The sequence below is a fragment of the Nyctibius grandis genome, chromosome 3 (genome assembly GCF_013368605.1).
Source record: "Nyctibius grandis isolate bNycGra1 chromosome 3, bNycGra1.pri, whole genome shotgun sequence".
In the NCBI taxonomy this organism is placed as follows: Eukaryota; Metazoa; Chordata; class Aves; order Nyctibiiformes; family Nyctibiidae; genus Nyctibius; species Nyctibius grandis.
Genome location: NC_090660.1, coordinates 77,657,758 through 77,685,752, shown reverse-complemented (window position 1 = coordinate 77,685,752; position 27,995 = coordinate 77,657,758). Strand labels below are relative to the sequence as shown.

General features: G+C 40.3%; 1 protein-coding gene across 5 annotated transcripts in view; it reads left to right on the top strand.

The window, feature by feature from the left end:
* Positions 1 to 27,995, top strand: part of STAU2 (staufen double-stranded RNA binding protein 2) — a 191,174-nt gene that overhangs the window by 12,125 nt on the left and 151,054 nt on the right. For 3 of the 5 annotated variants that reach the window (XM_068395679.1, XM_068395676.1, XM_068395678.1), the window contains exons 2-5: positions 10,206 to 10,413; positions 12,043 to 12,173; positions 17,579 to 17,738; positions 18,686 to 18,821. In XM_068395679.1, the coding sequence (XP_068251780.1) occupies positions 10,215 to 10,413; positions 12,043 to 12,173; positions 17,579 to 17,738; positions 18,686 to 18,821 (626 nt within the window). In that variant the 5' untranslated portion in view covers positions 10,206 to 10,214. Of the gene's footprint in view, positions 1 to 10,205; positions 10,414 to 12,042; positions 12,174 to 15,834; positions 15,924 to 16,297; positions 16,319 to 17,578; positions 17,739 to 18,685; positions 18,822 to 27,995 lie in introns of those variants that run through there. The other 2 variants (XM_068395680.1, XM_068395681.1) reach the window with 2 other exon arrangements.

The window sequence follows — 27,995 nt, the reverse complement described above, 5'->3', positions numbered from 1 at the left end:
AGGTTTGACAGTAGATTTTGGATAGGCTTCAGTTGCCTGTATTTTGGCATCTAGTGCAGTTTGAGACACTAAGTTATCCTGGCTGGTCTTCAGCTGCCGCTCAGCTGCGTGGTTTAGCTAATCCTAAATTAGAAGCCTACTTCAGTCTTTGATTCCATAATTAGTTACCTTATTAGTCTGGTTTGATTTTGTTTGGAAATTTTCCTTTCTTTTCAAAATTACACAAAGCTATTGTAAAGAGAGTTGTTAGGGAAGGACTGAATTGGTGTCAGATGTAAATAATATGTATTCCCAAGTAAGGGTAATCTGGTCATTGATTTAGAGACTCATATGCTTCATGTAGCATCTCGGATCAACGTAGCTCTGGAAATTAGGGAACCGATATAGTTGCATGATGAAAGAAGTCTGTGAGATGAAGCAGTTTCTAGCTCTGTCTTCTGAATCTTAAGTTCTTTTTTTGTTGTTGTTGTTTTATGTGCTTGCCCCGTGTAGCAATTCAAAAGGGAAGTTGAGCTGACTGCTGTTTGAAGAAGTGGCTGAAAAGTATTATGAGTGCAGATTTTTAATCTGTTCTATTTCCTACTTGATTTTTTTTTCAAAAATACTTTCCTGCCTCTCCTCAGAAAGCTTCTTACAGATCGTATATAGGAGTTTGCAAAGGATGTTCCTCTGTGGATGATAATGTCCTTACAAAAACAACTACTGTTTTTTCTGAAAGTGCTCTGGGATTTAATGTTCTGACCTGGAGTTCGCTGCAGCCGCCTGGCCCTGCCTTGCCTTCCCCAGGGGGTTTATCTGCGAAGCTCTTCTGCTCCAGTCCAAAAGCAGAGGAAGCTGCGTGTAAGGAACTGTAGTATTTAGTCAGTCCTCAGGGGCTGGGTTTAGCACTGAGCAAGTAGGAGGCCCTTTTTATAAGCCTTGCAGCTCCTTGGATTTTGAGTATTAGTCCCTAATATTCTGTATTAGTTCACCTTCCTTTTTGTGTGTCTTTTTGTCTTTAGTTGTAAATTATTTTATCAAAATAACCGAAATAAAGAGTTAGTGATTTCCCCCCCCACTCTTATCCTTCAGGAAAGTAAAATGCTTATAAGGCCTAACTTCACTTGCTGTCATGTATTACTAAATTGTTAATTAGCTGGTAGCTATGTCCAGATTTCCACTGAAATTAAGATTCTCTGGTGTAAGGCACTGTCAGTAAAAAAAAATACAGGCCACAGGTTTCTGAAGACGAAGTCATCAGGGATGAGATTGTGAGTTTTGTGTGGAACAGCGTGAAGGAGCTTAACTTCGGTATGTGGTTTGACAGCGAAGCTAAGCTGATTAGCAGGAGCTGAAAGGACTAATGCCTTGCACACACTCCAGGTCAGGAGTTTATGGCCCTCCCTGTACAGACAGGGACGCTCCTCTGATCTTCCTCCTCACGCGTGCGTGAGCTGGTTCAGTGAGGTAAACAAACAGAAAAGTATTAGCTTTTTGCTGTAGGGAAGAGAGGACGTGGGATTGTCCCCTGCTATGGCGGCAAGTCATGAGATCAGTTTGGCTGTTGGTAAATCACCCTTAGTAAGGCAAAAAGCAACAAACTGATGGAGAAGCAAATGGAGAGGACAAACAGTGGGGACCAGCAGTAATATATAATACAGACCCTGAGCTATTTCGTGCGTAGTTTGTAATTTTTGCCTATTTAAAATGTATAAATAAGATGAATTTTGTTAGTAATTCTAGATAACCATCTGCTGACTGTTGCTTTAAGTCATGCTCTTGCTAAACCTCTACTGTGTGGCTATCTTGTTATTTGACTTTATAGAACAGAAAAGATTGCAGTAACAGCTGCTCTGAAGGTAATGCAGAGCTGTGTATTTTCTGTCATCCCCAAATAAGCTGCTAGATATAACACAGTAAAAAGAAATTACATAAAGCTTCGGCCTTCTGTAGTACTTTTTATATTGATGTACATATATGTATAAATATTTCACAGAATCACAGAACGTTAGGGATTAGAAGGGACCTCGAAAGATCATCTAGTCCAATCCCCCTGCCGGAGCAGGATTACCTAGATCATATCATACAGGAACGCGTCCAGGTGGGTTTTGAATGTCTCCAGAGAAGGAGACTCCACAACCTGTCTGGGCAGCCTGTTCCAGTGTTCAGTTACCCTCACCGTAAAGAAGTTTTCCCTCATATTTATGTGGAACCTCCTGTGTTCCAGCTTGCACCCATTGCCCCTTGTCCTGTCAAGGGATGTCACTGAGAAGAGCCTGGCTCCATCCTCATGACACTTGCCCTTTACATATTTATAAACATTAATGAGGTCACCCCTCGGTCTCCTCCAAGCTAAAGAGACCCAGCTCCCTCAGCCTCTCCTCATAAGGGAGATGTTCCACCCCCTTAATCATCTTTGTGGCTCTGCGCTGGACTCTCTCTAGCAGTTCCCTGTCCTTCTTGAACTGAGGGGCCCAGAACTGGACACAATATTCCAGATGCGGCCTCACCAGGGCAGAGTAGAGGGGGAGGAGAACCTCTCTTGACCTGCTAACCACACCCCTTCTAATACACCCCAGGATGCCATTGGCCTTCTTGGCCACAAGGGCACACTGCTGGCTCATGGTCATCCTGGTGTCCACTAGGACCCCCAGGTCCCTTTCCCCTGTGCTGCTCTCCAACAGGTCTGTCCCCAACTTGTACTGGTACATGGGGTTGTTCTTGCCCAGATGCAGGACTCTACACTTGCCCTTGTTATATTTCATTAAATTTCTCCCCGCCCAACTCTCCAGCCTGTCCAGGTCTCTCTGAATGGCTGCGCAGCCTTCGGGTACGTCAGCCACTCCTCCCAGTTTGGTGTCATCAGCGAACTTGCTGACAGTGCACTCTATTCCCTCATCCGAGTCATTAATGAATATATTGAATAGAACTGGTCCCAGAACCGACCCTTGAGGGACTCCGCTAGACACAGGCCTCCAACTGGACTCTGTCCCATTGACCACCACTCTCTGGCTTCTTTCCTTCAGCCAGTTCACAATCCACCTCACTACCCGATCATCCAGACCAAACTTCCTCAGTTTAGCTGCGAGGATGCTGTGGGAGACGGTGTCAAACGCTTTACTGAAATCGAGATAGACCACATCCACAGCTTTACCATCATCTATCCACCGGGTTATGTCCTCATAAAAGGCTATCAAGTTGGTTAAGCATGACTTCCCCTTGGTGAATCCATGCTGAGTGCCCCTAATGATCCCCCTATCCTTGACGTGCCTAGAGACAGCACCAGGGACAAGTTGTTCCATTACCTTTCTGGGGATGGAGGTGAGGCTGACCGGTCTATAGTTACCCGGGTCCTCCTTCTTGCCCTTATGGAAGACTGGAGTGACATTCGCTTTCCTCCAGTCCTCAGGCACCTCTCCCGTTGCCCACGACTTAGCAAAGATGATGGAGAGTGGCCTAGCAATGACTTCCGCCAGCTCCCTCAGCACCCGCACGTGCATCCCATCAGGGCCCATGGATTTATGGACGTCCACGTTGCTTAATTGGTCCCTGACCCAGCCCTCATCTACCAAGACAGATTCCTCCTCTATCCTGACTTCTTCTGGGGCCTCAGGGGTCCGGGGCTCCTCAGGACAGCCTCCAGCAGTATAGACAGAGGCAAAGAAGGCATTCAGTAACTCCGCCTTCTTTTTATCCTCTGTCTCCAGGACCCCCACCTCATTCATCAGTGGGCCTACATTGCCTCTAGTGTTGGCTTTACCTGCAATGTATTTGAAGAAGCCCTTTCTGTTGTCCTTGACCTCTCTTGCAAGGTTTAATTCCAAGGAGGCCTTAGCTTTCCTAGTTGCCTCCCTACATCCTCTGACAACAGACTTATATTCCTCCCAAGTGGCCAGCCCCTCCTTTATATTATATAAATATATAATATATTATATATTAATATTTACCGTAAAAGTAAGAAATGGCATACAAGATACACATTTTACCTTTTGGCAGTTTTGTATGCTTTTGTGTAACTGAGTGAGTGAAGTAGTATCAGGAGAATAGAAGGAGAATGGAGAGTTTAATGGAATTTTAAGGCTAAAACTAAAATGAAGCCCTCCTTAGTTAGGTCTATTAGGGTGCTACGACTTGGGACTTTTACAGAAGAATCGCATTAATAAGCTGCTAGCCAAAGCAGGCGTTGGTCTGGGAAAAAACCATTGACATGCTGCCTGCTTACTCTATTGTAATGCGGTTCCTGTATCTTTCAATATTTTCATTGACGACATGGATGAAACAGTACACTTATTATATTTGTAGATGCTATAAAGCAGGCTTGGAGGAGACTGCAAACATTGTAGAACTAGAATTAGAATTCAATGTGATCTTGAAAAATTTGAAATTATTGTTTTTTCTTTTTGTTTCTTTTTTTTAATAAGGGAATTCAAGGAAGATGATACAAAGTCTCATTAACTGCAGAACAGTCGGATTCACAAACAGAGCACAGGATAGAACTTGCTGGGTAGCAATTCTGCAGAAAAGGACCTGGCATCATTAATGTGATACTGTTGTGAAAAATAGGCACCAGTTAGAAAGTATAAGCAGAAGTAGTGGGTATATGAGATACAAGATATGTCAAGTAATTTTTCTTACTCAGCAGTGGCTGGCCCTCAGTTGTTACCTTTGTAAAGCACTTCACAAACAGGTAGGACGTGTCCTGCGTTACATACTTGTACACAGGTTAGAGTTGGTATGTTGGGTGGTATGACAGAGTAGTGTGAAAGTGTGGTAGGACCCTGCTGCATGTGTACATTTTCGCTTTCTGCGCCGGTGAAGTCCAGTCTTCTGTTTTGGCTGTTCAGGTCATTAATTTTCCGATTTGTTTTTTTTTTCATACAACAACTTCTCAAGTCAAGTATTGCATTTTTGAATTTTCCACATTGTGGGAAGTGCATTTAACCTGAAAACTCATTGTTCATCTTTTCCACCTTCTGTGCTGTCTTATCTACTTTGTCTGTCTTTATTTATTCCATTAGTGTGACATATTCTAAGAATCATTTCACCTGAGCATTTAATTCATATCTTATGTCATAAGATCTAAGGATATAAAGTGATTCATGTTCCAGAAAAGTACAAGAAAAGATAATAATCAGAAAAAATAGAAGTAATTCTTTGTTGTGTGATGCTTTTTAGCATGACATTAGTGTATTCACAGTTGTTAAAAATATTCTGCATCTGTGAATATAACTAAATTAATGTTGTGTTTCTTAACTCACAAGAAAAATGAATGGAATATTTGACAGCGATATTTTCACTTTAAAATGTGAGGGGGTTTTGTTGCTTTAATGTGAGTTTGTTTTTGTTTTTTTTAGTGAGAGGAAAATTCATGGCTTATACGTAGTTTGACAAGAAAGTTAATACCACCTGTTTATTGAAACCTGTGTAATTGCCGATGTACAAAGTGCTTTCAGAAGCAGAAATGTCATAAATTGCCATTATAGTATATTTACGTCCCTTTAAATGTCTGCTGTCGCATTTTGAATACAGCCGTGCAGGTTAGAGTGAGAGAGGAAAAAACATTGCATCACTTCAGAAGTCACCATAAGCTCTGGAATATAACTTTACAAAAGTGGCAGCATGGTGACTTGCAGACTTCCACTGGGTAGACACGTGTGTGATTAAGACTGGAAGAAATATTGCTGTGGCATCTCGGCGTGGCAGCTGGTGGCTCGGTAAAGACACAAGACTGGCAGCCACAGCTGCGCAGTCTGGCTTTCTCAGGGACACCCAGGCATCTGTAACCACTGCCTAGCACTGAGGGAAACTCCTCTGGAGACACTTGGATGTAGTGGTTTCTGAGACGTGAGTTGGGTTAGCCACCTGAAACGAGGTCGGGGCAATCCAAAGCACAAATAAGGGCTGGGTGGAGAATGGATTGAGAGGAGCCCTGAGGAGAAGGACTTGGGGGTGATGGTTGATGAGAAGCTCAACATGAGCTGGCAGTGTGTGCTTGCAGCCCAGAAGGCCAACCGTATCCTGGGCTGCATCAAAAGAAGTGTGGCCAGTAGGTTGAGGGAGGTGATTCTGCTCCTCTACTCCACTCTTGTGAGACTCCACCTGGAGCACTGCATCCAGCTCTGGGGCCCCCAACATAAGAAGGACATGGAGCTGTTGGAACAAGTCCAGAGGAGGGCCATGAAGATGATCAGAGGGCTGGAGCACCTCTCCTATGAAGACAGGCTGAGGGAGTTGGGGCTGTTCAGCCTGGAGAAGGCTCCAGGGAGACCTTACAGCAGTTTTCCAGTATCTGAAGGGGGCCTACAGGAAAGTGGGAGAGGGGCTTTTAACAAGGGCATGTAGTGATAGGATGAGGGAGAATGGTTTTAAACAGAAAGAGGGTAGATTTAGATTAGCTATTAGGAAGAAATTCTTTCCTGTGAGGGTGGTGAGACACTGGAACAGGTTGCCCAGAGAAGCTGTGGCTGCCCCCTCCCTGGCAGTGTTCAAGACCAGGTTGGATGGGGCTTTGAGCAACCTGGTGTAGTGGAAGGTGTCCCTGCCTGTGGCAGGGGGGTTGGAACTAGATGATCTTTAAGGTCCCTTCCAACCCAAACCGTTCTATGATTCTATGAGGTGTGGAGGCTTTTCTAATTGTATTCTTAACATCCTAAATACAAACATCCTTTTGCGTATGCCAAATTATTCAAAAATATTCACATAGAAGCTTTAAAAATATTTTGATTATGTAACTGCATTTCATCTCTGACCATCTTAGTGAAATCTCTCTCCTTCAAGTCCTACATTTTGTTGTGTAGTAGCAAACTGGTCTGTGCTCGTGACTGGAAGGCCCCAAAATGTTGTTGCTTTACTATTTATAAAATAATACAACACTGGTATATATATAAAAAATGTAAAGAAAAGATGGAGCATATAGGTTTTGTCCGCTTTTTTGTGATGACATAAAATATTATTTGGTTGGTAGTGTGAAAATGACATGACAGCACTATACCCACTATATTCTCTCTGTTGACTCTCTCTACTAGTGGATTTTTAGAACCAATTACAAATTTATTATCTTCGTATCTCATGTACTTAAGAGTTAGTCCCTACAATTATATTTACCTCCTGTGCATCTTTGTTTATACAGATTAGTTTACAAAATAGTTATAGTTTCTTGCAGGAGTTCCCCGGCTTTAGATATATAAGAAAACCCCAGCACCTAATATGTTGTGATTTTATTCTGATTTCACAATTTAATTTCCTACATACTTTGCTGTAGGACAAAGAGTGTCTTTTTTCTCCTAAAGTTTATCTTGTTCATTTTTACAGTTCCTTGATACTATTATCAAACTGATTTTTTTATCCTTAATAGACAAGGATCAATCCTACAATTTATCCCTTTAGAACAGCATTACTATAGAACACATTATTTTATTTGGTTATTAGTAAGTTCTGCTTTCTTGAAAAGAAGAATAAACTTTCAAAATACTGGAAGCTGAAAGGATAATTCACAGCTGGCAGGGCCCAAGAATAGCTGTTCAGTAGTATCTCATACTACTACATGAGTGGTGGCTTTCTCATATTCATGTTTGTCACGGTTTAAAGCTGGGCTAGCTATTAACCAGGTGGCAGATGCTCTTTGTTAACCCTCTCCCCCCCACTAAGGGAAAGGGAAAGGGAAAAGGGAGAGAGACTTATGGGTTGGAAAGTTAAAACAGTTTTAATAAACTATAATAATGAAAAAGAGTATAATAACAATAATAAAAGAAATAACCAAATATATACAAATATGTACAAAACCAAGATCAAGAGCTTGGAAATCCTCCTCAGGCAGAGTTGCTCCCCCCAGCACAGGCAGAGGGGAAAATGCAGTAGCTCCACCCAGCACGGGCAGAGGGCAAAATGCAATAGCTCTCCTGCCATCACACCTGCAGGCTTTTAACTGGAGATTTGGTAAAGCTGGTACCAATCAGTGGGAGACAGGAGGGCCCCTCCCTCCTGGGCCCCACCTCCAGGAGGCAGTGGGTTAGTGATAAACAGGAAAGTGAGAATGACATGTATGGGATGGAATACCTTGCTGGTCAATCCTGGGTCACCTGCCCCGTCCACTCCTCCCTGCAGGTACAACCCCCTTCGGCTCTTTACTCGTAAGCAGTGACCTTGGGTTCTCTAAGGCTATTTGGCCTGGTTTGAGCCAAACCAGGACAATGTTTAAAAGCTAAAATGCTGTAAACGCTCCAAGGAGTTTCTTAAAATTTAATTATTGTGATGATATTTCATATTATGTTGGTTTCATTTTAAAAGTGTTTAAGAAATATGGCCTGACTCTGCCATCATTGCCTTTGATGTTTACCATTTAGAAACGTTTTGAGTCCATGCTGATCTATACTAATATATTTAAAATCAGAATTAAACACGTAGTATACCCAAGAATTCTAATTATACATATTCTCAGTCTTTTAAGTTAGGCCCTTCTAACAATACTGCTGTATTGTATGGCATTTGCTGTTAAAAGTAGGATTTTTACAGTCTGAATTTAATCCATATTTTTGAACACATGAAGTATTTGAATATATCTCAGCTGACTGCATATGTATTTTTTTAATTCTGTCACTATTAGCATTTAACTTATGATATTCATGAAAAGGGCAGGTGATTGCATCTCAGCTTCATTTTTATTTTTTTTTACTTTTGCAGACATTTAAAGCAGTCGTTTGTCTTTCCTCAGTAATAACAATGGCATTCCAGTCTGAACCTCTTCTTCAAAGCACAGTAATAGGATTTATTACTTTCATTATACTAGTGCAACTGTGCTAAAGTGGTTGCACTCTGTGGTGTATCGAGTGATTTGGGATCTTAATCCAACAATACTATCTTTTTATAGAGATCTCCCTGTAGAGATACTTGGATATTTTTAATGGATTTGGAGGGAGGCAAAAATACTGATATAATCAGAATTTTTTATATGGTTGTACTCATTTCAATAAGACCTTAGAAAGTTTTTCAGGCATTGGATGGGATTTTTGCTTAGGAAGAGAGAATTACCTCAACAGAAGTAGCAAACAGCTTAGTGGTAAGGGTGCTGCCCACGACAGAGGAGAGCTGGACTCCTGTCCTCCTCTGCTTTAGCCAGAGGCAGTGCTGGGAGAGGTCCCAGGTCCCCAGGCTGTTTGTTGGCTGTTATGGGTTTCGTCTCTCTATCCACTCTGTACAGATCATATCATGTGTATGAACCCTAGAAAATACAGTCTATGTCCATGCTACTGAATAAAATCCATCATCCTGTTTGCTCCCGATGCCAAAAGGAGAAGCCCAAGACTTTTCCCCGGAGGACTGAGAATGACTACCTCCTCGCTTATTTGAGTGGGTACCTTCTGGCCTCTGTACTGCTCCTGTGTGGTTTTGCAAGCTTTTTTTGTCAGTAGCCAAATTTTTGCCAAGGAGCATACTCTCAGTGAGTAGTATGAAGGAGCCGTGCCCTGACCCTGGTTTGTTTATGAGTGTAGACTTAGCCAGGTAATGGGTATCTGTAATAAAAGACACTCATTTGGGCAGATGGAGAGAGATAATTAGTACCTGGCATATACCAGGTAAATGCTTTAGGCACTGGATTAAAGGCTAGTTTAGAAAATCCTGGTACCTGTGCTAGTAATTTAGACAAGGATTGAAGTGCTCCACCTGTTGACTGCATAAGCAGTGATTTTTCAGAACTTGCTGCTTTGGTGGTTTTTTTGGTTTATTGGTTGGTTGTTTTCTTATTTTTTTTCTCTTTTTCTAGTTTGGTAACAGGCAGAAAAAATAGAGATTTTCTTTTGTGGCCTTATTTGGTATTTTGTGTGCACTTTACTGGAAAAACTATGGCAAAAGATTGCTATGGCAGTTTGTTGCAAAGACATCCTCTCTTGAAGAAGTTGGCAGGTGCTAATCTCATCCACAGAAGAGTTATATGGAATTTTATTCTAGAATAATCATTCTTCCTGCTGTCTTTCAGGCACGATCACCCCATAATTGAGCAACAGAACCCCGAGTCAGGGTGTGTAGGTTCTGCTCCGGTGATTTTCTTTGTCTGTGAGCTCTGTTTCTCTGTGCATCAATTTGGAAGTAATGTGCGCAGAGGCATGACTTTTGTGGATAGTTTTGCGACCCAGATCCAGGAGCAAAAAAAGAAGTGCTGTTAATATCACTGCCATCGTTTAACATTCAAAATGCAAAGTGCCCTGCTCATAGTAATTTGTTTATTGCAGTGATAGGCAATGGCACAAGTTAAGATGCAGACTACAGCAAACCTGTCCGGACCTACCATGTCCCCTATGGTGCTACCCCTACCAGTTACAACTACTAATACACTGGGTCTGCCATCCTCGATGAACGGATCCATTTCGGAATCGGCTGCCAGCTGTAGCAGTCCTACTGCGGGCCTTGTGGATCCTCCGCCTTCTAGCAACTCACCAGGTAAGTTGGTCCGGGTATATTTTCTTTGGAGTTCAAATGAATCTTTTTGCTGACTTGTTAATTTAGCAAAAAAAAGTTAAGTGTTAAAGAGGATTAAAATAAAGAAAAAGAATCTCATAGAAAAATATTTTGGCTAAATAGACTGTTTATGAAGTTAAGTTTCTTTAACTGATCTCAGACTTACAGTGAAGTGTTGATCAGTGCTATAAAAGCTCAGAAAAGAACATGTCTATTTTGTCAAATTCTGAGCGTATCTTTTATAGAGAAGTTTTAGTGGTGCAGGAAGGTCTCCAAGTGTATTTCTCTTCTCTAGAACAGAATGTCTTCAGACTGCTTGGCAGTATTCGGTGTTTCCTTTGTAGCCTAATAAATGCTGTAGTTCCTATGCTGAACTGGGTATAAAATACAGAAATGTTATCCTAAAAAATGAAGCAAGAAATGACAGTGTGCGTTAGGGATAAATGAAACAAGGTGAAAAAGAAATAGCAGAAAGTTAAAAAATAGTAAGGCAGTTATACCTGAAGTAAGTAGTCTAAGAAAAGCAGAACAAAATCCTTAAAGGGGGAGGAAAGGTGTTCTTTGGGAGTGCTCTGAGAGTGACTTCATTATTGTGAGAAAAGTCTAAAACACTGGGAAGAAGCAGGGAGAAGCAAGTGGGGGCCACAGAGTTTCGTCTGCTATATTTATCTTGCAACTCTTACACTATCCGCTTCTGCTTCAAAGTGTCCAGAAACCATTCTGAAAGAGTAGTCAATTCCTGGAACCAGTATACTCCTGACAGTGAACTTTGGTGATGTAGAAAATGTAGCATATAGAATCATAGAATGGTTTGAGTTGGTAAGGACCTTAAAGATCATCTAGTTCCAACTCCCCTGCCACAGGCAGGGACACCTTTCCACCAGACCAGGTTGCTCAAAGCCTCATCCAACCTGGCCTTAAACACTGCCAGGGAGAGGACAGCCACAGCTTCTCTGGGCAACCTGTTCCAGTGTCTCACCACCCTCCCAGTCAAGAATTTCTTCCTAATATCTAATCTAAATCTCCCCTCTCTCAGTTTAAAACCATTCCCCCTTGTCCTGTCACTACATGCCCTTGTAAAAAGCCCCTCTCCCACTTCCCTGTAGGCCCCCTTCAGGCACTGGAAAGCTGCTATGGGGTCTCCCTGGAGCCTTCTCTTCTCCAGGCTGAACAACCCCAATCCTTCATGATCCTACTGTTTTCCTATTTTAAGTGAAATTGGTTTTTGTGTGACCTTAAGAAAGAAAAGAATACAAGACCAAGACAGAGAAAATCAAGAACAATATGAAAACATACAAACTGTTTAGTGAGGTATCCAAAGACTTTTAATTGAAGTATGGACATGTATATGTCCTCTTTTGTAGAGACATTTTGGAAAGAAATAATTGTATTTTTTTAAATTGCATGTAATTGAAATGGTTATTGCAAAATGCATATTCTCATATGATTCATATGTAAATGGTATTTAAATGTTGTATTTAGCATATGTGCAAAAATTAGTTTTTAGCCAAAGTATTTTCTTTTCTAAGCATGCTGCTGCTTTTGCAAAGCGTTGTGAAGTTGTGAAGAATACATTTCTCCACAAAAACTTTACAGACTCTTTATTTACAGCTCCTCTCCAAGATAACATGGCAAACCCCAAAGAGAAAACTCCAATGTGTCTGGTAAATGAGTTAGCCCGTTTCAATAGAATTCAACCTCAGTATAAGCTTCTGAATGAAAGAGGGCCTGCTCATGCCAAGGTAAGGTCACAGTTCCAGGTGATGAGCCATACCTTATATGCTGAACAGATAATGTCATGGTCTGGACGAGTGCACTTGTCAAACACAGCCACATTTCTAGTGTAAGGGATTTCTTACTATTCTTTATTTTGCTTTCTTGTTTTTTTTTTTTTTTTTTTCCGCTTTCAGGAAGTATGTCTGTATTTCTGTTGAAGCCATGTAGATCATTTTGTACCTTACTTTGACTTCTGCCCTTGAGTTTGTATTTGTTGGTCTCTATATAAAGTCCTTATGAAGCTCTTTCCAGGGTGTCACCACCCTTTCTTAATCATTATGGAGCATTTGCTTTTTCAGCTGCATGAATCCTTCTTCCCAGTCAATGTGCCTCTGACTGCCTCTGCATTTGTTTCATGGTAGTGCGGATGATGACAAAGCTAGTTTGTGTCATTTTTTAAAGTGCTTATTGATACGGTTTTGTGTCCATAAAGTTGATTGCATTGATACCGTATGTTTGGATCTTGCATTAGAGGGCACAAACTTTATTACCATTCTTTCCTTTAAATTTTGTGCAACTTTAAGATGTACAGTGATATTAAGACTCCTAATATGATTATAACGTTAAAGTTTCTAGTGAACTGACAGTTAATTCTGGTCAGTTCTCATATCAGTTTGGATCACAGAATCACAGAATGTTAGGGATTGGAAGGGACCTCAAAAGATCATCTAGTCCAATCCCCCTGCCGGGGCAGGATTGCCTAGACCATATCACACAGGAACGCATCCAGGCGGGTTTTGAATGTCTCCAGAGAAGGAGACTCCACAACCTGTCTGGGCAGCCTGTTCCAGTGTTCAGTCACCCTCACCGTAAAGAAGTTTTTCCTCAAATTTAAGTGGAACCTCCTGTGTTCCAGCTTGCACCCATTGCCCCTTGTCCTGTCAAGGGATGTCACTGAGAAGAGCCTGGCTCCATCCTCATGACACTTGCCCTTTACATATTTATAAACATTGATGAGGTCACCCCTCAGTCTCCTCTTCTCCAAGCTAAAGAGACCCAGCTCCCTCAGCCTCTCCTCATAAGGGAGATGTTCCACTCCCTTAATCATCTTTGTGGCTCTGCGCTGGACTCTCTCTAGCAGTTCCCTGTCCTTCTTGAACTGAGGGGCCCAGAACTGGACACAATATTCCAGATGCGGCCTCACCAGGGCAGAGTAGAGGGGGAGGAGAACCTCTCTTGACCTACTAACCACACCCCTTCTAATACACCCCAGGATGCCATTGGCCTTCTTGGCCACAAGGGCACACTGCTGGCTCATGGTCATCCTGTTGTCCACTAGGACCCCCAGGTCCCTTTCCCCTCCGCTGCTCTCCAACAGGTCTGTCCCCAACTTGTACTGGTACATGGGGTTGTTCTTGCCCAGATGCAGGACTCTACACTTGCCCTTGTTATATTTCATTAAATTTCTCCCCGCCCAACTCTCCAGCCTGTCCAGGTCTCTCTGAATGGCTGCGCAGCCTTCCGTTGTGTCAGCCACTCCTCCCAGTTTTGTGTCATCAGCGAACTTGCTGACAGTGCACTCTATTCCCTCATCCAAGTCATTAATGAATATATTGAATAGAACTGGTCCCAGAACCGACCCTTGCGGGACTCCGCTAGACACAGTCCAACTTCATTTCATAAGTACAAATTAGGATGCTTTCGGATGATGGGGAACACAGAGGAATATTCTTGTGCTAGTAATTTTTAGACGTAATTTTGAATTTTCTCCCTAGTTAGAAGCAATCTGGGAGAGGAGAAAAAAGCCTGAAAAACTCTGAGAGAGAAAATGGCGTAATTAATAGCTGCTTTGTACTCCGTATTTCTAGAGTGGCAAAACTGTGTAAGACAGTGGGATCACACTGCAGATTACTAACAGTTTCAGCTAGTCGTGGGCTGTCTCTCTGTTGTTGCCCCTTGTTTCTCAGTTGCATGTAATGTTGTCAGCCAGCACAGAGTTGATGCAAATCTCTGACCTTCTGGTTTGGCTGGTGTTCGTGCATCCTTTATGCTGGTGGAAATGATGTCAGCAGCTGCAGGGCTGCTGAGAATCGGCAAGCTTTTAGGATCCCTCACTGCGAATGGAAGTTGAGGTACTCTTCCCCTTCCTGGAGGCTTTTGGCACCACAGGAGACACTGGTTAGTTGGTTTTAGGTTGCGGCACGTTAAGATCTGTTGCACTTTCTGTAAGTTTTCACTGTTGTGTTGTATATTTATTTTGTTACATTTTTTCCATTATTGTGTAACAAGAAGTGCTTTGGTTGTACCAAAAGGTGTGGTTTTGGCTGTTAGTAATCCTCAGTAGTAAAGAGATTCGAGTTACATTATATTCATACTATACTTTAAATTTTAGCAGGATAAGAAATAGTTCGCATGTATTTGTTATATCATTGAAATGACTTGAGCCTGCATTTGCTGCACTTTTTAAAGTGGGATTTTAAATGGATTTCTTAATTTTTCAGTTTTTCAATTTACCTCTTCTTTTTAATTACACACATAGTGGTCAAAAAAAAAGATGTGCTCTGTAGACTCTGAAGAATATTAAGTCTGATTTTGACCTGTGCAGCAAATGAGAAAAACAAAGGAGGAAAGGGGATGAAGAACAAGGGTGATATTAATAAGATTATGCAGATTTCTATACCTTTGACCTACGAAAAGCAGAGACATAGAAATTATTATGACTGTGTTAGCAGTTTAGTATAATGTCTTGCTGGTAACACGACAGGTATATACCTGATAGAATATGTGAAACAGAGCTGAGTTTGTCCTAGAAAGCATGACCTGAAGAATGTAATGCTTCTGCTGCTGTTTGCCATTTAAGGAGCGTTTCACATTGCTTTCCTCCTACACATACTCTGTTCGTGTCCACTAGCGGTTTTGATGCTTTTCAGAGACAAGGTCTACAAGACAGCTGTCTGTGTCGTGACCACAAATGCTAGTAAATTTTTATATCCTTTTTTCTAGCTGTCTCTGGAAAGTAAGTTTTGAGAATTGGGGTGAAATGGGAAACTAGAAACAGTGGAGCTGGGAGACAAGTGGTGCTTCCTGACACTGCAGTTGGGCTTTCTAGGAGTCTGCCCCCCACGTGGATTCTTCATCATAAGAAAAATCGGAAAGTCTTTGTTAACATAAATGACATTTTCGAGTACATTAGTCTGATTGACCATTTCTTCTGTGCTTCTATGTCAATGGCATCTCCGGAGCAAAATCTAAAAGAAACAGTGGCAAAAGAAAGTGGATGGTGGTACAGAGAAGAGGGAGAGGGGTAAGGGATGTAGCACTTCAGAAGTGAGGAGAGGGAGTTCTACATGCAGAAAAAGTGAAGAGGAAAGACTTGTTAGAGCTAAGGGAGTCTGACCTTGAGAACACAGCGGAGTGAAAACAAGCACAAAGCACTGTGGCCTTTGCATTTCTGCGCTCTACCCATCAGGTAAATTAGGTTGAACTTAAGTAATACAAATTTCCTCAGAAAATTGTTGAGAAATGCCTCTCAATCCGTAGCAAAACGGTCAGCTCTGGTCTTGCAGGACTTGAGCACTTCATTGGCTGCTCCAGATATTGGTTTTAGGCAGTTTTATTCCTTTAATTAAATTCCTACCTACTGCTCTGTGTGTTTTTTTGCAGGAGCTGTTTTGTCAGATGGACTAAGTGAGGACATTAGAGCTCTGGCTATAGAAATTTACTGAGCAAGCCCTTTAGTATCTTGAATTCCTGTTTATTACTCTAAGCACTAAGAGGTAGATAAGTAGACATTATTCATAATTTTTTGATTGAAATTCGAGATTATTCCCTTCCTATAAAAATACTACACTGATACTTTTTTGCAAAATATAAAATAGATAAACTCCAGATATCAAATTTCAGTTCTTTTAGTAGTAAGGATGTATGTTTATAGATAATTTATATAATTATGGGTATTTAGCTCTAATACCCAGCTTAGTTTTCAGGTGGGGGTAGGGTTTGACAGAATGCAAAATTAAGAGACTGTTTCTCTCTTACCCCTTGTTGTGAGGAAAAGGTCATGACTGCTGTGGAAAAAATGACATGGTGATAGGAACTGTGATATGATGACTTGCACTGTGCTTCTGGAAATTACTGTAGGCCAAAACTCAAGCCTGTAATTAAGACACAAGTATGTATTTATAGCATTCAGTTCTTATGTACTGTGTGCATGTGTATAGGACTGAGTTGGGAGGCACATACATACTTGGATTCAAATGCTTGTCTGCAAGTAGATGCTAAATGAAAATATATTTAAAGGCAAATTTAAAGGTTGCCCATCATTCCCATCTCTAGATACCTGGTCCTGGATCTAGCAAATTCAAATAATTTGAAAAATTATAGAGCAAATAACTATCAAAATGAAAATTTTACTTTATATATTGCTCACACTAATATGTAGATTCTTTATGTTGCCTCAAATAAGTTAGTCTGTTTTATGAGGTAGTTATATCTTAGTTTACTGTGTGTATGTGACTACTAAACCCTGCCTTATATGTATGGGATTGATATGGAGAAGACATTGAGTTCTCACCCTTTCCCCTCTCAATTCTTAGATGCTCAAATTTAAACAGAACATGTACATATCACACCGAAGATAGGCTCTATCTAATACCTTAAATATGCATTGAGTTTTATCTTCACAACTTGCACAGCATAGATACTGCTTGAAATAATCCTTTATTGCAGATTTTGAAATATATATGGTTTTTATCAGTAATCTGTTTCTGAACTCTGAATTTTTATAGTTCCTGTCTTCACTATAGAGTCCACATTAAAGAACTGCAATTTCATTCAAAAAGATAATACTTCTTTTCTTTCTTACTTGATATTTTTGAGCATATTTGAGTTGTGACTCTGCCCTAACAATACACATTATTTTAAGCAATCAGGTTGTGTGAGAAATTCTTTTACTGGGTAAAACTATTTGGGCCAAATTCTCTGCTGCCTTGAAGAGTGTGCAGTCATTTATATCCATTCAGAATTATTACAAAATTACTTTTTTTTTTTAATAGCATTCTTCACCTGTTTTCCGCAGGTAAAGTGACTAAATGCATTCAAAAGTGTGAAGAAAATGTGATCTTAACTGACCTGTATGTGGTCTTCTAAGAGCAGAGGATCAGTTTGCAGTTATTATTACTTGGTTTAAATATTATTCTGTTCTTTGATAGTTGACATTAACATTACGCTATTTTACTTAGTCATTTGAAAGGCGAAACGTTGCCCACTGATAAAGATTCACTGATCTCTGCAAGAATCGGATGTGTTATCTGGGAGTTGAATGTAATGAAAAGAGAGAACAGTTTCTCTTCAACCCTGGAAGTTTTTATACAGATTGGTCTAATCCACGGTGATAATCTTGCCAGCGTTTACCTGTTCTTTGTCTTTGAAGATGTTCACAGTGCAGCTGACGCTTGGAGAACAGACATGGGAAGCTGAAGGAAGCAGTATTAAAAAGGCCCAACATGCTGCTGCTAGCAAAGCATTGAATGAAACTACCCTTCCCAAACCAACGCCTAGACCACCCAAAAATAATGTTAACAATAATCCAGGTATGACATTTTCCTCTGTGTGTTGGAATATTATACCACTAATAAATAAATTTAACAAGAAATAAGTTAAGTTGGAGGATGAGAATCAACATAGCTGTCTTATAAGTACGATAGTATAATGAAGAACCTCTAGTGAGTTTGCACAGGAGACTTTTTAATGCACGTACCTAAAATGGTTGAACTGTAAGTGAATATATTATTTAGATAAGGCTCAGATGTATACAAAGTGATTGTATGTGATCAACAGTAGACAGACAGGACAAAACCAGATTGAACTAACCATTATTACTATAGTAAAACATTTTTCCCATGTTTTAGTGCTGGCTGCTTTCTATTTTTGTATTCTGTCACCAGTAGATGGCTGTAGTGACACTGATTTCCAGTAGTTGTATTTTCAGTTTGTTAGATCATTCCTGTTAGATGATTAGTTTTTAGTCATAGTCTTTAAGTTTTAAAGTCTTGCAAGTAAAACATTTTTTCTAACATGTAAGATTACCAAATGGCTTCACTAATGCCTGTTACTGCTTGCTTGTTTCGATGCCTCTTTAGTCTATTTGTCGTTTTATTTAATGGTATTCAGCGGGAAGAGACATTATTCTTTTATCTTTATAGTTTCAGAAAGTGTCATAAGGTATTACAAGCACTTTGGAAAGATGAATAACCAGCTTGATTATAGCACTGAGTTTCTCATTCATATGTGAAGATCAATCTACTGAAACTGCATAGAGAATGCACTAGATAAATGTTTAAATGTTCTTTTTCATTGCTTGTGATTAAGTTGGCAATTCCCGTCTTTTAGAGAAACTGACATGTCACTGTAGTTGCTTCTTTTTTAAGAGCAAAAAATTATCATGCAGCTCTCTTTTTGCTGCTCATCTCAGTCCTGCTTGTGTGTTTTGCAGTATTTGTGGTTTAAGTGCCTTACATGTATTCTTTGTTTTGTGCAGGCAGTATAACTCCAACAGTAGAGCTGAATGGTCTGGCTATGAAAAGAGGAGAGCCTGCCATCTACAGGCCATTAGATCCAAAGCCAATTCCCAATTATAGAGCAAATTATAATTTCCGGGGCATGTACAATCAGAGGTTTGTACTTTTTCTATTATTTGATGGTTTTATCCTTTGCTTATCAATGTGTTCTAAATCTTTATGAACTTCCTAAGTTATTTCAGAATAAAATAAAATGAAGATTTTTACTAAGGAGAGTCTCTGCAGCCTTGTTTAGAAACACACATAATCTCCTTGTAAAAGAAGACAGGTGCCCTAAGCATGTCACCAGGAATAAAGGACATGTAAACCAACTGTTTCTATTTTTTTAATGTGCATACTGGAGTTACAGTCTACAGCCATGGAAGTGAGGAGGCAGAGCATTAACTTCAGAGAAAGGTTTTGCTTTTCTTTTCTATTGTGTCATGTGATTAGAACCTGTATCGTAAAAATGAAACAGTCTTTTCTTAGAAATTGGATATAAAATTAGGAGGGCTACATTTTCAAAACTGGCTTGAAACCATTCTCAGGTTTCCATTTTTTTTAACCATTCTGCCTGGTCATCTATTGCAGTTCCTTAATCCTCAGTGTTTGGTTGGAAAAATCCTTTATTTCACAGTTTAGAAACCTATATTCAGAGCCCTCCAACAGTACTGTCATTACTGTAGCAAGTTGGAGTAATTGTTGAGAAGAAGATATTCAAAATTTCATTTTTAAACTATCAAATTCTTAAAGATTACAAAATTTGAAAATTTAAGTGGGTGGAGCAGTTTTCTTAACTGACCATCCAAATATTTCATTCTTCAATATGTTCTAAAGTTTTGAAACATCTTTGTCTTTGGTATTTGTACAATTTTAGTACAGATAGAAAAACTGTTCTAGCTCATCTTGAATTAAATGTATTTTGTATCTAATGCAACAGTCTTGAGAGAAACTTAAGGTAATATATGTATTAATTTGCAATCCCAATAACTTCTTTCTTGGAGATAGGTTTTTTTCACATTTTTCTTTATTTTTTCCACAGAGGATCTGTGTTAGATCAGGTCTTTTGGAGCTTCAAAAGTGATACCAAGTGTAATCTGTAAAAAAAGACAAAAAACAAACCAAAACTGGTCAGGAATTTCTAATGGCATGTTCTATCAGTGAAAAATGTTGCCTTTCTTAAAGGTCTTAATAGGAAATCTTAATGGATTTCCCATTAATTTTTATGCATCTCATAAAAAAGAATGAGGTTATGAACTCTGAAGAAGTGTTTTGGTTCAAAATTATTCTTTTATTAGAAATTGAATTTACTGAAATGTTTAAAAAGTAAGGAGTTTGAAATGAAAATGCAGCATTTCAGATATGTCTAAGGAAAATATTTCAGTTGACTTAATCTTATTTTACTTTTCCCCAGATTTTTAAATCATGATAACTTTAGGGTTTTATTATTTCATTCTGATTTTTTTTTTAATGGCAACAATACCTAGAACTCTAACAGACAAACAAAAATAACCTGGAAGAAAACTCTTTCGTTACTTTACAGAACAGCGCCTGATTATTGTATTACTTGTGTTATATTTCTAGTCACTGCTGACCTGAGTCTCCGCTTACATAGGTCATGGTTTAAAAAGCTGACTATGATGCTGAAATGAGTTTTGTTAGTATTTAGAAATCCTACATTTATTTGAATTGCTTTTATAATGAGATTAGTTTGACTAGCAGGTAAAAAAGCTAGGCTGGAAAAAATTCAAGCTAGGTAATTCTGGAATCTGAACGTAGTTACTGAAACATACTTGTGGAAGCAGAACCCCAAAACACTTAGCAGTTGCTAACTTTTAAGGTTTTATTTCTTTTCATAGAAAATGATTAGTACGTCTAGTGCAATCTTTAAGTTTGTTTCTTTGGGAACTTCCTTTCATGGGAACCATGTTCCCATGTTAGGGTAGAATGGTACATGAACTTTATTTCTCTGGGTGCATCAGGTAGCCAAGGGCATTTGATTTTTCTGATCACAAAACAGGCAGGGTGGGACAGAAGACCAGAATCTCTGCTTGCCTGCTTCACTGTGCCTATTTGAGTGCAGTTGCCCACGCGGGATGGATAATAATACTGTGGCTAGTCAATTCATAAAACTAAGTAGTAAATAACTAGGTGTGCCTGTCTGTCTGCATAAACACATACCCCCTGTGCATATACCAGCTCACACATAAATACCAGAGTAAAGAGGAAACAGAAGAATGATGCCATATAGTACTGTTTTGGGACTACTCCTGTGTTGGAAATAATTGTTCATCACCTTCTTTTGCATTGGGAGACGCTGGTCTGTTATGATCCCAGTAAGAAAGGCGCTTAGACTCTGTAAGGTATCATTTAAAATGCTGTTTATTAGAGCTGATGGTATAAGACGAGAATAGTGCAGATAATCTTCCACCCCTTCAGATGCTGGGAGCCCTAAGCGGTGTAGCATTGAACAGGACTGCGACCATGCGCAGCGTGCCACGCAGACCTCGGCTGCAGCAGAGATTCTCCCCTTCTTGGTCTTTCACACTCTTACAGATTTTCTTAAAGGAGACAGCTCTGTCATTGCTATAGTCAAAACAGGAATGATGTTCACATGAGAACTTCTTGCTGTGCTGTTAGATAAAGGCAAGGCCATGCAGGCGATACTGAGGAGGAGTTGCCCACGGGCCTCTCTCTTGCAGCCAGTCTATCCTGCGGCCAAGGGGTTTGTGCAGCACAGCCCCGTCCTGCGAGTCACGCTGGGCATGGGCCCTGCAGCACTGCGCATCCCACGCTGGCTCAGGCTGTTTGCAACGTGGGTCGCTGGCTCCTCGATGTGCAGGATCCTGCTCCTCTGCCTGTCAGGATCGCTGTGCACCTCCTACCCACCCTCACCGGAGCGAAGTCCAGAGACAGATTCTGGATCTGTTATAATAGTGAGCAAAGTCCTAAATATGAAGCATATACTGTAGCACTGTATTGTGTTCCCATGGTATGATATGTTACATTTATTATCTTCTACTTCCATGTTGTATTTATCATAGAATCATAGAATGGTTTGGGTTGGAAGGGACCTTAAAGATCATCTAGTTCCAACCCCCCTGCCACAGGCAGAGCACCTTCCACTACACCAGGTTGCTCAAAGCCTCATCCAATCTGGCCTTAAACACTGCCAGGGAGGGGGCATCCACAACTTCTCTGGACAACCTGTTCCAGTGTCTCACCACTCTCACAGTAAAGAATTTCTTCCTAATAGCTAATCTAAATCTACCCTCTTTCTGTTTAAAACCATTCCCCCTCGTCCTGTCACTACTTGCCCTTGTAAAAAGCCCCTCTCCCGCTTTCCTGTAGGCCCCCTTCAGGTACTGGAAGGCTGCTATGAGGTCTCCCCAGAGCCTTCTCTTCTCCAGGCTGAAAAGCCCCAACTCTCTCAGCCTCTCTTCATAGGAGAGGTGCTCCAGCCTTCTGATCATCATCGTGGCCCTCCTCTGGACTCGTTCCAACAGCTCCATGTCCTTCTTATGTTGGGGGCACCAGAGCTGGACGCAGTACTCCAGGTGGGGTGTCATGAGAGCGGAGTAAAGGGGCAGAATTCATTAGCTGATTTTTAGCAGTTGGATAGTAGAATAGAAATGTTGTTGCAGTTCCCAAGTAAATGCTGACCATATAGGCTGTTTAAAAATAAGATTTGAAAAATAATGTAGGTAATATGCTGTAATCAGTATTTTCCATTTTCTTCAGTTTCTGACTGTAGATTATATGTTACTAAAACAGATACAAAATATGTTAAGTAAGTTGGACGCCTTTTTTGTCTTTTATTCTGTGACTAAACTGAAAGTCTTTTAGTGTGCTACATTAGGAAGCACAGGGCAAGTCTGCTCCCCTCTTAGGGGTAGTTAAGTAGATGCAGTACAATCCAGTTTGGGAGTGGCTGATGTATGGATATATTAACCTGGCTCTTCAGTCAAGCTAGTGAATGCAATACTCGCTAGATTGTTAACAGCATTGGGCCATTGCCATTACACTGCGTCTCGACGTGAGCTGATAAAGTCTGTGTGATACTGAGCTGAATCATGTGAAGATAATCAGCTTAGGTCTCTGGTAGGTTGGGTGTCTGTATACTGCAGTTCATTTCACAATAAAGTTCGCATAAGAACTTTAAACTTTTTTCATCTAATTCTGGTGAGACAGCTTGGGAGTCCTCTCTGGATTTTCTTTATTCACATAACATCTGTGCAAGTTTAGTACTAGGAAGCTTGATGGCCTCTGATAAGGCAGAGCTTTTAAAACAGCAGTCAACCCTGAATCCAGCCACGTTAGACAACTTTTTGGCACCCAGAATTTACCAGTTGTGTACTACCTTTTTAAAGCCTCACAAGTTGGAGTTTTGACCAATTTTGCAACAAAGGCATGCAAGGACCTTTCAGTTTGAACATACATTACAGAAAAGCTGAAAATGGTGAACATTGTATTTTATATGGCTTCTTTTATCTAAGAGCTTTACAAACTGACTCGGGAAGGAGGTGCTGATGGTTTCAAGACTGTTTACTAACTGATTTAGGTTGCGCGTTTGTCAGCACACCATTTGGCACGATTCAGTAGAACTGGCACGCTACTCAGAAGAGGCCAAGCCTCGAAACAGTGGGTCAGGTTTGAGAAATATTGGCAGAGCTGAGGGTGAAACATGTGCATACTAGTCATATCTGTAGCCAATGCTGGAACCTGTATTCCCTCGCATCCCTGAGTATGCAGTTGACTTAAACCGTATTAAAAAAAATTAAAAACATGGCTGTTCAAATTAGAGCAATTAAACAATAAAATAAGATATCAGTTCTGACTACAGGGTCATCTGGCTTGCCTTGTTGCCACTGAATGCTGGTTTCTTTCCTTATAAGTTATTTTTTCTTCAATTAGAGTTGAAGAGTGTCATTCCCGAAGTTTAATTGTCCTGCAGTATTTTCAATTATAGAATGTCTGTAAGTGACAAAACAGAAATGATGTCTTACAGACTTACCCAAACTGAGTGTTTTCAACCAAGAAATAAGACCACTAGAAACTGAATAGCAGCTTTTGATGTTTTGGTAGGGAAAGTAGTGTTAAAGAGATCACAAAACTCAACCCTTGTTTTTTGGGAGAATTCAGAAGTTATTTGCTTATTATATAAAATTCCTTAAAATGTGTCCCACCACAATCTAGACAGCTTGAAAAACCTTTATTAAAAAAAAAGCTTTCAAAATTGAAAACAGTCGTGAAGTATAGGAACAAAGAAAATACAAAACAATGACAAGAGTAGAAATAAAGTAATTAAAGCAGTTTCTTGCTTGGTTTTGAGGAATTTGGATGGTGTGGTAGTTCTGTAAGCATGTCACACAAAGTGGTACAGTGCCTGGGATAAACTACAGCTTCTGTGCACTTTGGCAGTTTCTGCTGCACTGAACCTTCATGTTAATTTTGTTTATGGTTGCTTCTTCCTGCGTATATATTGTATACTATGGACTAAGAACAAGACTATCACCTTTCTCCTTATTAATGCGTGGGGGAGAATGCACAGACCGTTCCTCCTTTTCTTTTTCTTCACAGCCCTGTCATTCTAAGCACATATTTCTTTTATGTTAGTGAATGCTTCTTTACAGTGCTGTTAGCAAGACCAAACTCAGAGAAACAGAGAAGCAGCATATTCTTGCCTCTTCTGGAGCCAGCCAAGCTGCCTGGCCCCAGAGCACAGGGCATCGCCCTACATGAGCATGTCGTTCCTACCTACTGGGTAGGTAGCTCCCCTGCTGGATACTGAGTTGCTGCATGGGACTATTTGCTTAGACTTAGCTGCTCCTGAAATGATGTATATCAGCCCTGTGGACCATTGCTCTAAATACTGAATCAGCACTTTAAAAATGAGGTATAGTAAAAGGAAGTTTGAGGAGTGGTCGTTGGCCAACTACATCTGCAACTGCTAGCTTCATAGTGGACTAACGTGTTCTCCAATCTAATGATCAAAAAGAGAACAGGCTGTGCAATTATTGGATATATTACTACAATTGTCAGATTAGATGAATAAAAGATTGTATGGTGAGAGAATGGAATAAAATGAAAAGTTTGTTTCTTCTATGAATGCTGAGTTAAAGATTAAATATGTGCACCAAAGGGAACAGATTTGAGGCTAGTGTTACTTGACATGAGTGCTTAGCGATGCAATCTAAATCCTCACCCAACTCCATTTGTTTCACAGAAGTTACATAGTCCTGTGGGGGAAAAAAAGGAAAATCTAGCCAGAAGAACAGCTGTAGAAGCCAAATTTTGAAGTGAGTGGGTTGTACTGCAGGAGACAATGTAAAATCTGTTGAGACTATCTGCAGAAGTACACCTACAGCTATATAACCCAGTTACCTAATTTACAGAAAGAGAATGAAGTCTCAAATTCTCCTGGTCTTTAAAAGTCCTTCTGCACTGCCTGGGCACCTTATTTACCTTCCAGCAGGAGACCTGCATGGAGAGCCTCATCCATTTGATGCACAAATAGTCCAGTGCATAATGTAAAGGGTTGTTGGATCTGAAAGACTTCGATCTAGTATTGATTAGATCAGCCAGTAGCCTGGAAAAGGTAAAGTTCAGATTACTCTGTTGAGTCTTTTCATGACTCTAGGCACATGATTAGCCTATTATCTGTTTCTGAATTCCAGTTATTGAGGCTTTCTGCAACAGAGGAGGATTTTATGCACAGCTGTGTACAAAGCAGATATTTTTTTCCCAAGCATATGTACTGTGGCAGATGTGAGGACACTAAGTTGCCTAAACATAGGCCTCTAGTGCCACTTGAGACATTGTAGGGTCTTCGAGACATCCACATGGGACTGGGGGATTTGGCAGAAGACCTAGAGAAGACCTTTACTAGAGTGGCAGCTGAAGGCCAGGCAAGATACCCTAGAGCATTTCAAATGGCCTTGCATAACTAAGTTTAGGTAATTGAAGGAATCCTAAAAGGCAGAGTTCAGTCATCATGCCATTTCATATAATCCACCAGGACTCCAGCTATTCATGGGAAACTTGTGCTTTTCATGGATCAGTTCTGTGTCACATCATGTGGATGTCTTAGGTACAGGACTGCATCTCAAATGGTACTTTGTGCTTGTGTTTAGCAGCTAGATGCTGTTCTTTACAGTGTTGGTGAGATTCAGATCCAAGCTCAGATGCCTCTCAAACAGTCTCTGCCGGTGCACTAGAAACCCAGTCTCCCATTATAACCAGTGGAGGGTCTAGTCAGAGCAGTCACTAGCCTAGAATGCTGTTTGTCATGCCATAAACCGGGATGTCTGTATTTCGTATGGATCTCTCTAGAGCTTCACTGTAATAGCAATTTAGTTTCCACACATCAACTAAATACCTACATTTAGGCATCTGGATCTAGAGCTTAATCCTATGCTGAGAAATAATCCGAATAATGTTGATTTGTAATAATTTTATGAGTGCTATAGTGGGAGTCATCTGACTGTCGCAGTAGGAGGACTGGAAAAAGATAAAATCTCTCCCCAGAGAGAAAAGGGGAAGTATCAGAAGAACAAACTCTTTAGGGACATAGCTGGGTAATAACAGTTCCAAGGAGAGGCAGGCATGCAAGTACTGAAATGCTTTTGGTTGAACGAAGTAGTATTTTGCTGCAAAAAGCTGTTAGGCTGTGGACACCAGTAACCTCGCTCCCCAGGAGAAGGGGACTCTTGATTCTGAAGCCTGTTGTGTTAAGCTGAGTTAGTCACAGGAGAATAAACCCCTTGGTGAGAATCAGTGTGGGGTGGCACTGGGATTTTTACCTTGTTACAGTTGTTGGCTTCAGACTTCAACCATATGGTACAACATCCCTCCCCTAAAAAGGCCAGAAAGAATTGGACGTGCTTTGCCTGCATTTCCAGTCAGTGTTGCTGTTCCAAAGTTTTGTCCTTAAAATTTGCATTTTATGGATTAAGAGGTGTCATGAGAAAGATGCTTACCGACTGACTTTGTGAAAACTGCTTTTTGCATTCCTTGCCCTCCTCCCAACCTTTTGGACAAATGGGCAAAAACCCTTTTGGAAGAAATATTAAAAACTAGTTGGAAATAGAAATTAAGAGTTTGGTTAGAATAGGTTATATCTCCTTAAATACACTGTAATTTCATTCTGAACAACAGATGTGGATTTCAGAGAGTTAAAATTTAGGGAAAGAAAGAATAGTCCTAAGAGTAATACACGTGGTTGTTCAAGTTAGCAGTTTAATCGTTCAGCTGGAAACAGCTGATTTACACCATTAGGTGGCAGCAGGAATTTGGGTTTTGGTGCAAGAATTTCACAGCAGAGGCACTCTTTCAAAAGTTGCCTTTCTCTGTTATGAAGCTTTTCATGACTTTAAAATGTCGTAATTCCAGCATAAATCGATTAAAACCAGGTTTGCTGCAATGTTTTATCTTATTGTTTTCTTCAAGTTTTCTTCTCCTATAATGATTGAGCCTGTAATACAATAATTTCAATGGCGTTTTCCCTTTTTTATGTAAATCTAGTGTGAGTAAAGGGTGTCAGTTTGTCAGCAGTGAAAACTGAAGTGTTTGGTTTATCCACACAAAGACAGCAAGAATTCTGCATTTCACCATATTATTTCATTTCTCAGGCTTGACCTAAAGACATTTCCTTAAAGATAAGGCTGCAACTCAACCACCAAACCTGCAGTCAGTTCATACTGATGAAACTTTCTGATGATTTGAACGTCTATTCACTTGGAAGGGATTGAGGTTGCCAGCTGGTAGTTGATTTTAGTTTTGTACATTACCAGTTGAGATAGGATTCAGATTGTATCTTAAAGGAAAGTCTTGTACATCACACTGTTATTACCCTGCTAGTGTATCAACATTACTGTGTAATAATTCACTCACAGACTTTTAAATGAATTCTTTGTGTTCATCTTCTACATGCTACATTTCACTTCCCCTGGCCTGTTTGTTCCCACTCATTGCCTGCCTCCCACACAGGCATATTGTTATAAGGAAAGTGTTGAGTACAGCTGTGCTAGGATTTTTCTTTGCTAGTATTTGTTTCTAGGAAAGGAAAAGGGAGAAAGTCAGTCCATTTCCTGTTGGTTTAAAACAGCAGAAACATCTGTTTGTCTTAAGATAGTTTTCCCAAAAGAACAGTGGCAAGGGAGCTTGCAGGTGATGAGCTTTGCCATTGCCAGTAGCTATCAGTTTAGACAATGGTGATTACTATGTTTTGCTTAAAAAAAATATAAAAATTCCTAAAACGACAGAGGATATTTATTCCTGCAATAAAATTTT